At 44.1% G+C, this 12542-nt stretch overlaps 1 protein-coding gene across 4 annotated transcripts in view; it reads left to right on the top strand.

The window, feature by feature from the left end:
* Positions 1-12542, top strand: part of SH3BP2 (SH3 domain binding protein 2) — a 381251-nt gene that overhangs the window by 295422 nt on the left and 73287 nt on the right. For all 4 annotated transcript variants that reach the window (XM_069632101.1, XM_069632100.1, XM_069632099.1 and 1 more), the window contains exon 11: positions 10211-10289. In XM_069632101.1, the coding sequence (XP_069488202.1) occupies positions 10211-10289 (79 nt within the window). The remainder of the gene's footprint in view (positions 1-10210; positions 10290-12542) is intronic.

Below are 12542 nucleotides of genomic sequence, written 5' to 3'. Positions count from 1 at the left end.
TATTGAGACATGTTAGGTAAACGGCTTTCGTGGGTTCCATGTGTTAAAATCGCAGCAAAAATGGCTGTGAACACAAAATATTGCGGCAAAAAGGCTGTGGTTTTGCCACTGCAATCCATGTAAACGATGCAGGGAAACCCCTGCAACCCCTGGACCCACTATAAGATTTAAGGGGAGCGGGGGACACCCCGCAACCCCCGCTCCCCTTACATGGTGTAATGGGGTACACCTTTAACGGGTCAAACCACACCATTTTTGCCGCAATGTTTTGTAAGGCGACATTTTTGCCTCGATTTTATCACTGCATACCCTTTGGTGTTAGTCTGTTCTCTGGTATATCGTGTGAAAGTGTTTGTGTCAGAAAAGGGGGGGGCAGTGGTTTTGAATGTCCTACATGGTAGGATAGGGAAAAGGTGTTGAAAGAAGAGGTATACTGCACACTTGTGTATAGGCGCGTTACAAATACCATATCATATCATATCATATCTCACCCGGCGGCGTCCTACTCCCACTCCCTGAGGTTACCCATCCAGGTGATCCTCCCTCACTGGTCCACCCCCAGGAACTGAATACAATAGCGATGGCTCTGTCCTGGCCACCTGGATGACAGATCTGTGGGGACTAGCTAGGTAGACACCTTCAGGTTTCTAACAACTGGCATCTCCCAGCTGGAATGAAGCATATTAGCATATATGGTCATTTGACACAGTCCACCCCCCTTCCAAGAGTTCCTTAGTTGGGTAATTATCAGTGATCCATACGTATTTGGTATCGGGATCACTCCAGTGAAGGTTAATTGTGTATTTTTCTGTTTTCTGTCCACATTTAAGAGTTCTGTTTAGGTATGGAATGGGCACAGTGAGATCTTGAGGCATCAGGTATTGTAGACCCACTTATTGAGACGTGGATCACTCCGCCAATCGCTTTTCAGGATTTCCGCATGGTGGGTGCCAGTTGATATTACAGGACACTGTGTACGTTGATATGAAAGACCCTCAAAGGGGTCTTCAAATGTACGCCATGTTTGTTCTTTCTCAAGACAAAATATTGCTGGAATCCTCTGGTAGAGTCGAACTGTAAATCCCTTAAGTGAATCAAAGACATTGTTAAAGCTTTTCTAAAGAATTAAGACATGAGCCTAAAAATCATTGAAACATGTAAAATTTGCACTGTTCCAATGCACTTCCGGTTGAAATTTAAAGGCTTTTAGGATAGTGCGGCTTGTGCTGATAGTTCAAGATGTTCATTATTTATTATTGGTCTTGTTCTCTCACCTTTTGTGTTTGGTTGTAGGAGCTCTGGGTTCTTTCAATAAAACTTTATGTCATCTGCTTCAGTGATCTTTCAGGCATCTCAAAACGGCATTTTAACAAAGGTTGGAGGGCCTTGGTCTTCATTCTCCAGGAACAACAGTCACACAAATGTAATTACGTTGAGTTGCATTTTCCAGCACTTGGTTTTGAATCTCATGAACCGCATTGTCAATTTTATTACATGATGTATTCTAATCATCTTCTGCTTTCCTGATACGTCTCTTGTTATCTTCTATGTGGTCAGCTTGTATATTTATTTTTGTATTAATCTTTCACCTCGCTAATCGATTCCCAAACATTCTTATTTGAGTAATTAATGCCCTCTTTAATTCTTCTAATGTCAGAAATTAATTCTGAAAGTTGCTGTTGCATAATCTCCATATCTTTGTTTGGTGATTTTTTATTCCGCCTGGTCTTTTGTTGGGAGCGAGGTGGACCACTTGTCAAACTTGTATGTCTCGACCCTAGTAGAATCACAATCTGATACCACCATCGGGTTCTATATTCTTGGGAAAACATTTGATATCAAATAGGCCACAATAGGGGTGGGTTTACACCATTGCAAGCAGTAAATATAGAATATTTTTCTTCCTGTGTTGGCACTTGTAGTCTGTGCGATCCCAGAAATGAATGTTACATGGTGGTCCAAATATGATGAAAAAACTCTTAGTTTATTGTTAAATTATATATAACTGTATTCTTCATGTATTAATTTCATAAAAAGCATTTAACAAATGCTTGTTGTACAGTTCTTAATGGTTACTCATTCATTTTTCATGTATTGACTCCATACATTTATGCATGTTTTACATTCCCATTATGCACATACATCCTATGCATTTCAGATCTCCCTTCAGATCTCCCAACGTGTGTTTCCCCGACAGCATTAGCCGTGGTTCCTCAGGAGAGATTCCCTTCGTAATAATCGCTTTCTTTGTTAGTTTTTGTTTCAATTCTTTTGATTTAAGAACGAGTTCTTGTTGCCAAAGGTGATAAATCTCAGTCTTTCCAAATGACAGCATCAGCAAGGTCCGATTGCCTTGTTTGTGTTCGGCAGGATCCGCGATAAAGTAAATATAGAATATTAAAGAAAATTATATGTAAAACCTATTGTGCAAATCATCACATCAATAACAAAGACAAAGCTGCCTATATTCAGATACAAAAACACGCAGGTCGACGAGCTGAGGGATGGAGGAGGAACAGCACTCCTGCTCCTACTTGATCTCTCTGCAGCATTCGACTTGGTCGATCACAAGGTACTCTGCAAACACTTGGATTCTGCTGCCCATTTCTCTCCTGAGGCCATCAAATGGCTCGAATCCTTCCTCAGCGAAAGAACAATGAGAGTTTTTTCCCCATCGGCCGCAGCTGACCCTACCCCTATATTATGTGGCGTTCCCCAGGGCTCCTGTGTCTCGCCTACCCTATACAATATCTTCACCAAGCCCTTGTTCGATGATCTAGACCTTCTGGGTATCACCTATACTAACTATGCAGATGATACACAGATTCTCCTCCCGCTTTCTGGGGATCATAGGAAGGACTCGGAATTGGTGAATAGGGTATATCTCGTTATTCAAGCATGGATGGCCACACATGGCTTGTGCTTGAATGACGACAAGACGGAGTTGATAATCCTGGGAACACATATGAACACCAAAAAATTAGGTCAGGAATTCTCCTCCTTCAATATTGATGGAAATCCTATCAGGGTCTCCAAGGAAGTAAAAACCCTCGGTTTCTACTTGGATTCCACACTATCTTTCGACAAACAACTAAAATCCTTGGCCTCTACCACCGCATACACCTGCAAACTGATAAGAGCAGGCAAGCCCTTCCTCTCTAATGACAGTTGCATGATCTTGGCTAGAGCACTTATCCTCTCCAGGATCGACTACTGTAATGCCCTTTACAGTGGTGCCAACAAATCTACCATACAGAAACTTCAAACGCTCCAAAATAATGCTTTGCGAGCAGCGCTTGGCATAAACAAAAGAACACACATCTCCACCATTAGACGCCAACACAAATGGTTATCTACAAACCACAAAATTCAATTAAAAATTATCTCCCTGACACATAAAGCTCTTAACAACGCCGCCCCAAGCTACCTCACGAACAAAATGCAAAAAAAAATCTCTATTAGACCTACCAGAGCTACCAATACTAACTGTCTGGTAGTACCTAGATTTAAACTTACCACGGTCGGTGGGAATAGTTTCCCTGTGAAGGCGGCCAAAACCTGGAATCTATTACCCAACAATCTAAGAGCAGACCAGCCGTACTCACTATTCAGAAGGAATGCTATCCAATATCTTATCTCCAACGACCACTAGATTTAGGCTTATAATATTCCCAGACTTGACACTTGTCCGTCTCCTCCTTCCCACGATATGTTATGCGTACCATCCTCTATGTAACTCATCGACCTGCACGATGATGGTCCTGCACATTTGTATACATTTGTATACTATTACTGTAACTTGTATAATTTGTATAATTTGTATAATTTGCACAACTTGTATATTATCTATAATATCCATTACTGTATCTTGTATAATATGTATAACTTTTACTGTATCCTGTATAATCTGTAACAATGTAAGTTTCGCATTATCCTACCTGCTGCGCCCTTCTACCTACGGGTCTGGAGCGCATTAGAAATAAAACAAACAAACAAACAAACAAACAAACAAACATCCCTAATATTCAAAATTCACTTCTCCATTCTGGGCCTATATCTTTATCACGCCACTCTATGGACAGCAGTCCTAGACCCCAGGATAATGGTGACTAATTGAAGGTATGTCACTTTACTTTCAATTGCTGGCTTCGGCAATTGCAGTGAATTGCTAGCTATGTAGTCGCATAAATAAATTAGACAAGACCTCATAGGGAGAGCGTGGGCATCAATGTTCAATTTTCTCCTTTTATTTTTTCCTTTTCCTTTCTTCTCCCTTCTATTCCAGCTTTATTATTATTATTATTATTATTATTATTATTATTACAAGAAATATGTGGTCTGCAAGCAAATCATTTCATGGGCATGTATACATATACACACACTGATGTTATTTTTCAAAGGTCCCTGTGGGAGACAGCTGCAGTTACATCTATGGTGTGGATCAGGGGGACCGGGGCAGGCACCCAAAACACTGCTGCAGATCTTGCGCCTATGTCCAGGGACTTTCCCGTTTTGGAGCATGCCCCTGGTGTCTCGGAGGATCAGTCACTGCACATTGATACATTCCTGGTTATGCTTAAGAGCGTACCCGATGTTGGGGTGGACAGATTTTACAAATAAAAAACGGGGACAGGCCAACAACATAGAAGTAGGACTACATTGTTGGCAGCAATAAATGCAAAAGGAGGACTAAAAACACAAACAGGACCCTAATGAAATTGAAAGTCCTGCTTCTATGTCTGTAGCCTGTCCAGGCGCATGGTAGGAGTCTGTATTGGAGGAGAGGCCATGGAGGAAAGGGGTGGTAAAAAGGGGGGGGACCAAAGGCGGAGAGACCGGTGGATGGTCCAATGTCAGTATTTCGTAATGGGGTCCTGGCAAAAACTGGGTCGGTAGCCACCAGTCCCTGATATCCCAGGACAAGGTTTTTAAAGTTTCAAAAAAGGCCTTGGGATGTCTGGACGAAGCGGAAAACACTGAGACCGTTGTGCCTAAACCGAAACAGATCTTCCTTCCCCAACCTTGCCAATGAAACAATGCTGCTAACCCCAAGAGAGCCACTGTGATACATTTGTATCCATCACTCGGACCATTTCTTTCCCAGATAGTCGATTGCCAAAAGTCTTCCAAACGTTGGTATATTACAGTCTTTTGTACAGTACAGTACTTTTGACATTGACAAGTGTGCATATTTGAGGTCTAAATTACGGTTAGTCAATATTATTTGAAATTCCTGGGAAGGTGGGCTGCGTCATTTCTCTCCAATCAATTATTGAACGCACATATTAAGAGGAACTTTTCTCCTCATAAAATAAACGTGACTGTAATATACCAACATCTTGTTTGGGTTCCATGGCGCTCCACCCCCAATTCATCTTTTGTTTCAAATTCTATAGAAGGTTTGTCTCTTTTTTTATAGTTAACTAAATCCAGATCGAACCCTTTCATTGAACTAAGTGAATGCTTAGCCATTGTACCACCAGGTATTTTATTTTCAAAGTCACACAGACATTTCTTCCGATGACGCATTAGTGTGTTGAGTTTCAGATAGTTACCCTGTGGCTGGTGAGTAGTCTTAGAACCTAGGGAATGTAACGGTGTGACTGAAATAGCCAGGTTGTCAGCTCCTTCTAGATCGGACCCAGATCCCTGCCCACCCAGCCGCAGACCCGTACTGCCTGCTGGCAACCCTTGCACTTTGGTCTGTATATGCAACCCTACAGTCCCCTTCCTGCACTTATTGACACCAGTTGTCTGCGCCCTATTCTTGCACTTGCCACATGCAGGCAGTCTGTTGTTTTGATCACGCGTTCTGCACTTTCCACTCCTCCCCTGCCCTTTCCACTTTCCCCCCTTTCCTCTCCCCTGCACTTGCACATTCTCAATGTCACTGGGCCTAGTAAGATTGTTGTTTTTGTCCTCCCTTGTTACCCTCCCTTGCACGCCCGGAAACACTTGTGTATGGTATGGGCACAATATAAATAAAATAACATATCATATCATAACAGGAAGCCGTGTTCTGGATTGCTACGTGGTTAAAGTTATTTAGAACCCTACCGTAACAGGAGAATGACTGTTCGCTGGTTTTCTCCTTGCTGGCCCGTTTAGTCTCAAGCCTGGCAATGGTCCTACTTTTGGGTATGTTGCGATCAGCCAGAGGCGTTTAACTTAGCTTCCAGGTAAGGTGGATGTTATAAATGGTCTTGTGGGGCTCAGTTCATTAGTACACAGACCAGCTGCAGACTCTCAGAGGTGAATCCAGGAAGCGTTATTACACATATGTATATATGTACAGTGCCAGTTACTTGCAAGTATCTTACAGGGAACCCTCACACACAACACCCACCCAACATTCTCCTGAGCTGCCTATCATACATTCATCAACATTCCATCAGCATGCATCCATGGGGAGTTGGACAGAACAAGACTAACTCACATTAAAACATATCTCCTTCCTACAAACAGTCTTACACCACAACAGTGGATTGCCTGTTGGAGTAGTTTTGTAGATGATATAGCATTTTGTAACAGGATCGTAGCTGGTAAGGGAAACCAGTCCACCTTCCGTACTGTGTGGAAAATGTGTGCGCACGTGCGTGCTCTGTTGATGATGCGCACTGCTGTGTGGTGTGTCACCTTAAAGGTAGGGGGGCAGCTATGTGGCTAGGATTTCTGCTATCAGATTGCTTCTCCCTTCTAGGTGAGGGATTACTACAGCCAGCACTCCAGTTCGGAAGTCCTGGAGTGGCAGCAATGGTTTGGTCTTGTGAAGTGGAATGATTTGAGGCCAGGCCATTTGGGCCTTTTTAGCTATTGAGGCTGAAAGAATAGATTTCTGTCCACAATAAATGTATAGATTGAAAAGGACCAGAGAAGATTAGTCTTTATGGGCACACTGAAGATCGCTTGGTGGCGTGCCAGTCTCGGAAACCCATTTGGCTGGTCTGGTGTCTGCCAGATAGTTATGAGGAGAACCATTTTATGACGGTGCCTGCAAAGCCCATTCTGTGGGTAGGTAGGGACTGTCCTAGTCAACCGTGTCAGATTCATGTGAGATACTTTCCAAGGTTTCATCACCCAGCTGGATGATGGCAGCCTCTATGCTGCATTTGAGGCAGAAGCAGATTCATAATCCTGAAGTAGGCCGAGTTGGTCAATTTTAGCGAGTAGTTGATCAGTGACTATCTTCTCAATGATCTTTCCAATGAAAGGAAGGTTAGTGATAGGACAGTATTTTGCCAGATCCTCAGGGTCAAAGGTATTTTCTTTCCAAGAGGGGGGATATGAGCCCTGTTTTTAGCTTGTCTTGTAAAATTGCCTCTCGCTAACAGATGAGTTGACTCTGCTCAGAAGGGCAGTTAAGGCTGGGCCGCTAAGTTGTTTAACGATGTTCGCCAGGATAATGTCATCTGAGTAGCAGTGGAATTTGGGCAAACAAGTGCTTTTATAAAGGTCCTCGGGTGAAAGGGGGGGAAGTCAGTCCAGTGTTGTATAGATAATTATAATTATACCTGCTAGCCCTGACCAGGCCTACCAGGTGGATTGTGAACATCTGGGGTCTAATTGCCTAGATGAAACAATGGTTGTCCTGATGGTATTCATTTTGTTGATGAAGTCATTGCTAGTCTCAATTTTCTTTCTGACTCCACTTTGTCCGGCTTGCGGTTAGAGCTTGGCTTGACAGCTGCGAATTGTGCTTTTTTCCTAGTAGGTGCTTTTGTAATGGTGTTGGTGTAATAAGTAGATTTGGCCTCGGTGACGAGGGTTCGACGGTTGGCCATTAAGGCCTTGAGGGCTAGGAAGTCTTTTGGTTTGTGTGCTTTGCACCTCTCATTGACTAATGACCTAATCACACATGCGTTACTGTGGAGCTCTTGAGTGTAGCAAGGACCACAGGGTTTTTTCCTGGCCAGGCCTAGTTTGATTGGTGCATAGGTGTCATCCAACTGCTGAGGTTTGGCAAAAGGACTCCGAAAGGGAGGAGACCTTCTCTGAAGAAATGAAGTTAGAGACTTCTATGGTGTGTACTGGAAAGCTTTAGAATGATCGTCATGTTCCATAAGGCATTTATCCTGGCCTTTCGGGGCTGCCCTGGTGTGAGTTAGGGAGAAGGGCATGGCTTTGTAATCCATCCAGTTGAAGCAAGATGGGGTCAGCACAGTTTAGGAGAGAGGTGGAGGAGAGAATTGGGTCTAGTGTGTTCCACTTGACAGAAATGGGGGAGAGCACTTGATGAGTTACGTCTAGCAATTCAGCTAGGAATAAGAGGGATTCACTGGTATTTTTATTTGGTGGGTCCCAGGGAGATTGAGGTCTTGGCAAAGATGTTATTTGCGTGAAGATTGAGGCTGTCATGATTAAGTCTGCGATCACATCAAGTAATGTACCACACCTGTGAGGTGGTCTGTATGTGAGGTGGAAGGTGACTGAGTCGTAGTGAGAGAGGGAATTTGCTCGTAATGGTTTCCATTGTGTTCACGGATTATCGGGTATGAACCAAACATGGCCAGTCACGTTTGTCAATGACTGCCACTCCGTCTCCCTGATTGCACCATATGTTGAATGCTGTAAACAGGTTGTAGTATGCATATATAATACCTAATGGAATGCAGTGTGGGCATTGCAGCGTGGAGATCCTCCAGGTTCCATATGTGACAGAGGGAGCCTGAACTAGAAGGATGTACTCTCCTTTCCTCTTACCTGACCTTCTACTGTAACAAGAAGCAATAAAGTACTTCTTTTCTTTTCGTTTTTACTAACTCAGCATGGTTCCTGTCTGTTGTCTCCCATTCCTGGACACTTCACAGGTGGTACAAACATGTTGAGGAGGTTAGCGTGAGCCAGGTATTGGTAATGGAGATTGCATTGAGTTTGTAGCAGCTGATGAGATCTGAGATGTTGGGTGCATGTGCAATGGTTGATCGGGCATTGATCAGCGTGAGTGTGGGGGGGTGTGAACTGTGGGGTGACAGATATTTTGACGTTAGATGGTTAGGTAACTGTTGGATGCATGAGTGTTTGATCGGGTAGTACCTGGGGAGCATAGGGATGGGCTGGGTTGTTGGTAGACACATGTGGTAACTTCCTATGGAGAGGAAGATGATGTGTATGTGCAATGGCACACACAGGACTGAGCAGTCACAAACCAGTGGTGTCCTTGTCGTCGTACGTCCTATGTTGATAACGCCTAGGAGAGTTCCTTTAACTCTTGTACTTGTACACTGTTGCTCTCGAGCTAGGTTTCCTCTATATAAAATTAAAATACAAAAATGATGCCATCTTGGCATATCATTTTAATTTGCTTCAAAGAAATGTTGCTAAGGCCTGGAGCAGAGGTCTGCAACCTTTGCACCTCCAGATGTCTTGGGCTCCGACTCCCATGAACCCTCACCTCTGACTATACTGTCCGGGGGCTAACGGGAATTGTAGCCCAAAACATCTGGAGGTGCAAAGGTGGCAGACTCCTGATTGAGTATTTGGGAAGTTCTCTTTTTGCCACCATAAACTAGACCCTCCTCCCCCAATGTAACCAAATGATAATCTAGGCAACAAAAACCCATCAAAACACAAAACTATAGCAATTGAGGACCAAGGGGAACTGATAGCTGTCATACACTCACCCATAGTGTGCTAGGGACCCAACCCCACCATCTTGTGCTTGGCCACAAGGCATGGAATATTGGGGCCCACAGGTATCTTGCCAAAATGTTTTAATTTGTATTCCCTACAGGAAACCTGAATTTGTATGACACTGTTTAAGTACACAAATACATTATGACAAGGAGGCAACACCTGTAGCACCCCTCCACCGTGCCAGTAAGGGCCTCATGAATGACAGTTGCGCTAGCAAGAAGCTACTATGGCATGCCTGTTTGAAATCTGTGGAAGCCCAGCAGAAAATTGACCAGGTTTGGCTCTAGAAACTGGTTTTTGGAGATGCCCAATATTTGCCTCCTCGTTCGTTTAGCTACTCCCCAACAACTCGTTGAAGATGGAAACCGAATATTAGAAGGACAACATGGCATAAATAATACTGAGCAAGGAAGCAAGAACCACGCCTCGGCCTCTATTTGCACTGGGCTAACCGCCAAATTAAATCCTCAATTTGAAACCTTTTAGAAGGACGGCTTTAAGTTATTACTTGTTTTTCGTTATCTAGCCGTAGTGGTGGCCATTACGAAATGTAACGTTTCCAATGCTTTTCTTTTAGACTGATGAAGGGGTCCAGCGCCACTAGTTGCCCTTTGGATGGAATGTACTGCATAAGGAATTCAACAAAGAGCGGGAAGGTAAGACTGACTGCCTGACCATCCATGCACAGCATTTCGTATTCTCAGAAGTGAAGCGTGAGCTCTCGCTGCTTACTGGTAGACTACGTGCAGAATGCTTCCTCATTCCAGCTCGGCAACACGATATAGTGGGTTGTGCCATAGGCTCCTGCCTCAGCAGCTGTCTAGAGATAAACCAGCCATGGGAAGCTGGCCGCGCTCCTGCAAATCGGATATTCGTAGAATGTGTGCCCACTGCTGTCCCGATGTAACCAAATGTCCATACATGGGGTCGGTCCATCTCCATATTCTGCTTGCTTCTTTCCCCATTTACATGGGATTGCATTAAATAAAGGCACATTATTTTTTTTATCAGCCAGAATTTTGAGGCCATAACGGGTGTTGATGCTTGTTACATTTTATTGACTGTAATACTGAGTCAAGAAGGCAGTTTTTCCTTAAAGACAATATGGGCTCCTCTATATCAGGGGTCTGCAGCGTGCAGCTCTCCTGATGTTTGGGACTACTAATCCCAAGATTCCCTCAACATTGACTATGCTAGCTCGGTCGGAAGGGAGTTGTAGTCCAAAATTTCTGGAGAGCCAAGGGTAGCAGACCCCTGCTCTGTGCAGACTATATGCCGGCAGCATTTGGAAACGTTATAAGATGTGCACAGTTGTACTATTATAGAAAGGTGTATCAAAACCTGAACCTTCTGTCAAAAGCGACTGTTTTTACTATCACCCTATGTATGCATCTTTAGGCACTTATCTCCAGTCCCATGAATTGAATTTTTTTCTTTTTCTATCGGTTGGATAACATTCTAAGATATGGCATGTGGACTCCTATTATGCTTTTGTATTTTCTTTTTTTGAACCAGAAGTAACAACAAAAAAAGTCCCAAGAAAACTACCACTCCCATAATCCTCTTGTCCATGCCCCTCCTGCTCCTCAATGAACACCATTCATTATCCAGGATGCACTAGAAAGTCCTGCTTGCAGCAGTGTCCTCCTCTCTCCTTGCTGCTCCCATCTTTCCATACGTTACGCATGCCTTCTCTTTTTCAGTTCACATATATGCTATGGTGTCCAAAGGCGGTTTTGGTAGTTGGGAGATTAGCAGCATCTCTGGTGGTTCTGGGGGCCTTGACCAGGCTCCGGGTGTGGGAGTTGGGGCTGGTTTTTCCTAATAGTGAGTGAATAAGAGCAGGGGTGGTCTGGGAACCAAAAGAGGCCCTGGAAATAATGTTCAGAGTGTCCGAATATTACACATTTTCACCAAGCCCAACCCTTTACTTATGAGAACATTTTGAAATAAAATGGGTCACCACAGAAACGGGACCCGGGGTGCAGAGGCCTACAGGGAAATCTCCAGAGTTCCCTATAGGCCAGTCCTCCTCTAAGTAAGAGCAGAATGCACAGGTGTTCCATAATGAACACTGCCGCACTTACAGAACTTGCGGCGCATGGCGGAGGGTGGGGGGGGAGCTGGTGTTTTCTGCGCATTCATTGCGTGACAGTTAGAGTAAAGGGCCCTGGGACCTTTCAGGTTTCTTTATGAAGCGCAAAAGGGGGCTGCTGTTGCATCACTCCTTTCTGCCACGTAATGCTTATTGTGGGTATTTACCGGTATAGCAGCTGTATTTCTGACTTCTATGTTACGTTTTTCTCCTCTTTGTGCTGTAACAATGACATCTGGCAGAGATAAAGTCGTCAAGCTGAGTCTGAAGAATGGCATAGCAATATGTCTACTTTTAACCATATAGCACAGTGTCTCAAGCATGTGAACAGACGTTTCAAGAAGAATGAGGAGACATCCATTAAAGACACTGTGGCTTCTAGTTTTGAGGACTTGTCATTTGCCGCTGCTGTTGAGCTGAGTTAGCTAATCGTCCATTTGAGGGGGAGGGTGCCATTAGGATCAATGACATGGGGGCTTGCCCGTTTAGCGCCACCTGCCGATGAACGGAGGATCATATAGAATCCAGGCGTCTGACTTATCAGCCTTTCTGTCCAGTGACCCCCACAGCTTTGGCTTTTTAGGGAGCGCTGTTGGTAGGTGAGTTTGGTTCACTATTTGGGCCCTCTGTGAGCGGGCTGGAGAGTAATGTCATAAGAGAGCTAATTTAGCAGCTCTAGACTGGTCAAGTAGGGAATTGTGGCACCCTTCTATGGCAGATACTGATTCCCCACCCTTGGGTCAGTTTCCTGATACAGCCCCGGAGGAGAACTTCATTAATATCACTCAAAATTCTCTGGTACCTTGAGGGTTGT

The sequence above is a fragment of the Ambystoma mexicanum genome, chromosome 6q (assembly GCF_040938575.1).
Source record: "Ambystoma mexicanum isolate Mex_15411 chromosome 6q, UKY_AmexF1_1, whole genome shotgun sequence".
Classification (NCBI taxonomy): domain Eukaryota; kingdom Metazoa; phylum Chordata; class Amphibia; order Caudata; family Ambystomatidae; genus Ambystoma; species Ambystoma mexicanum.
Note: the sequence above shows the minus strand (reverse complement) of the source record. Positions and strands in the feature narration are given on the sequence as shown.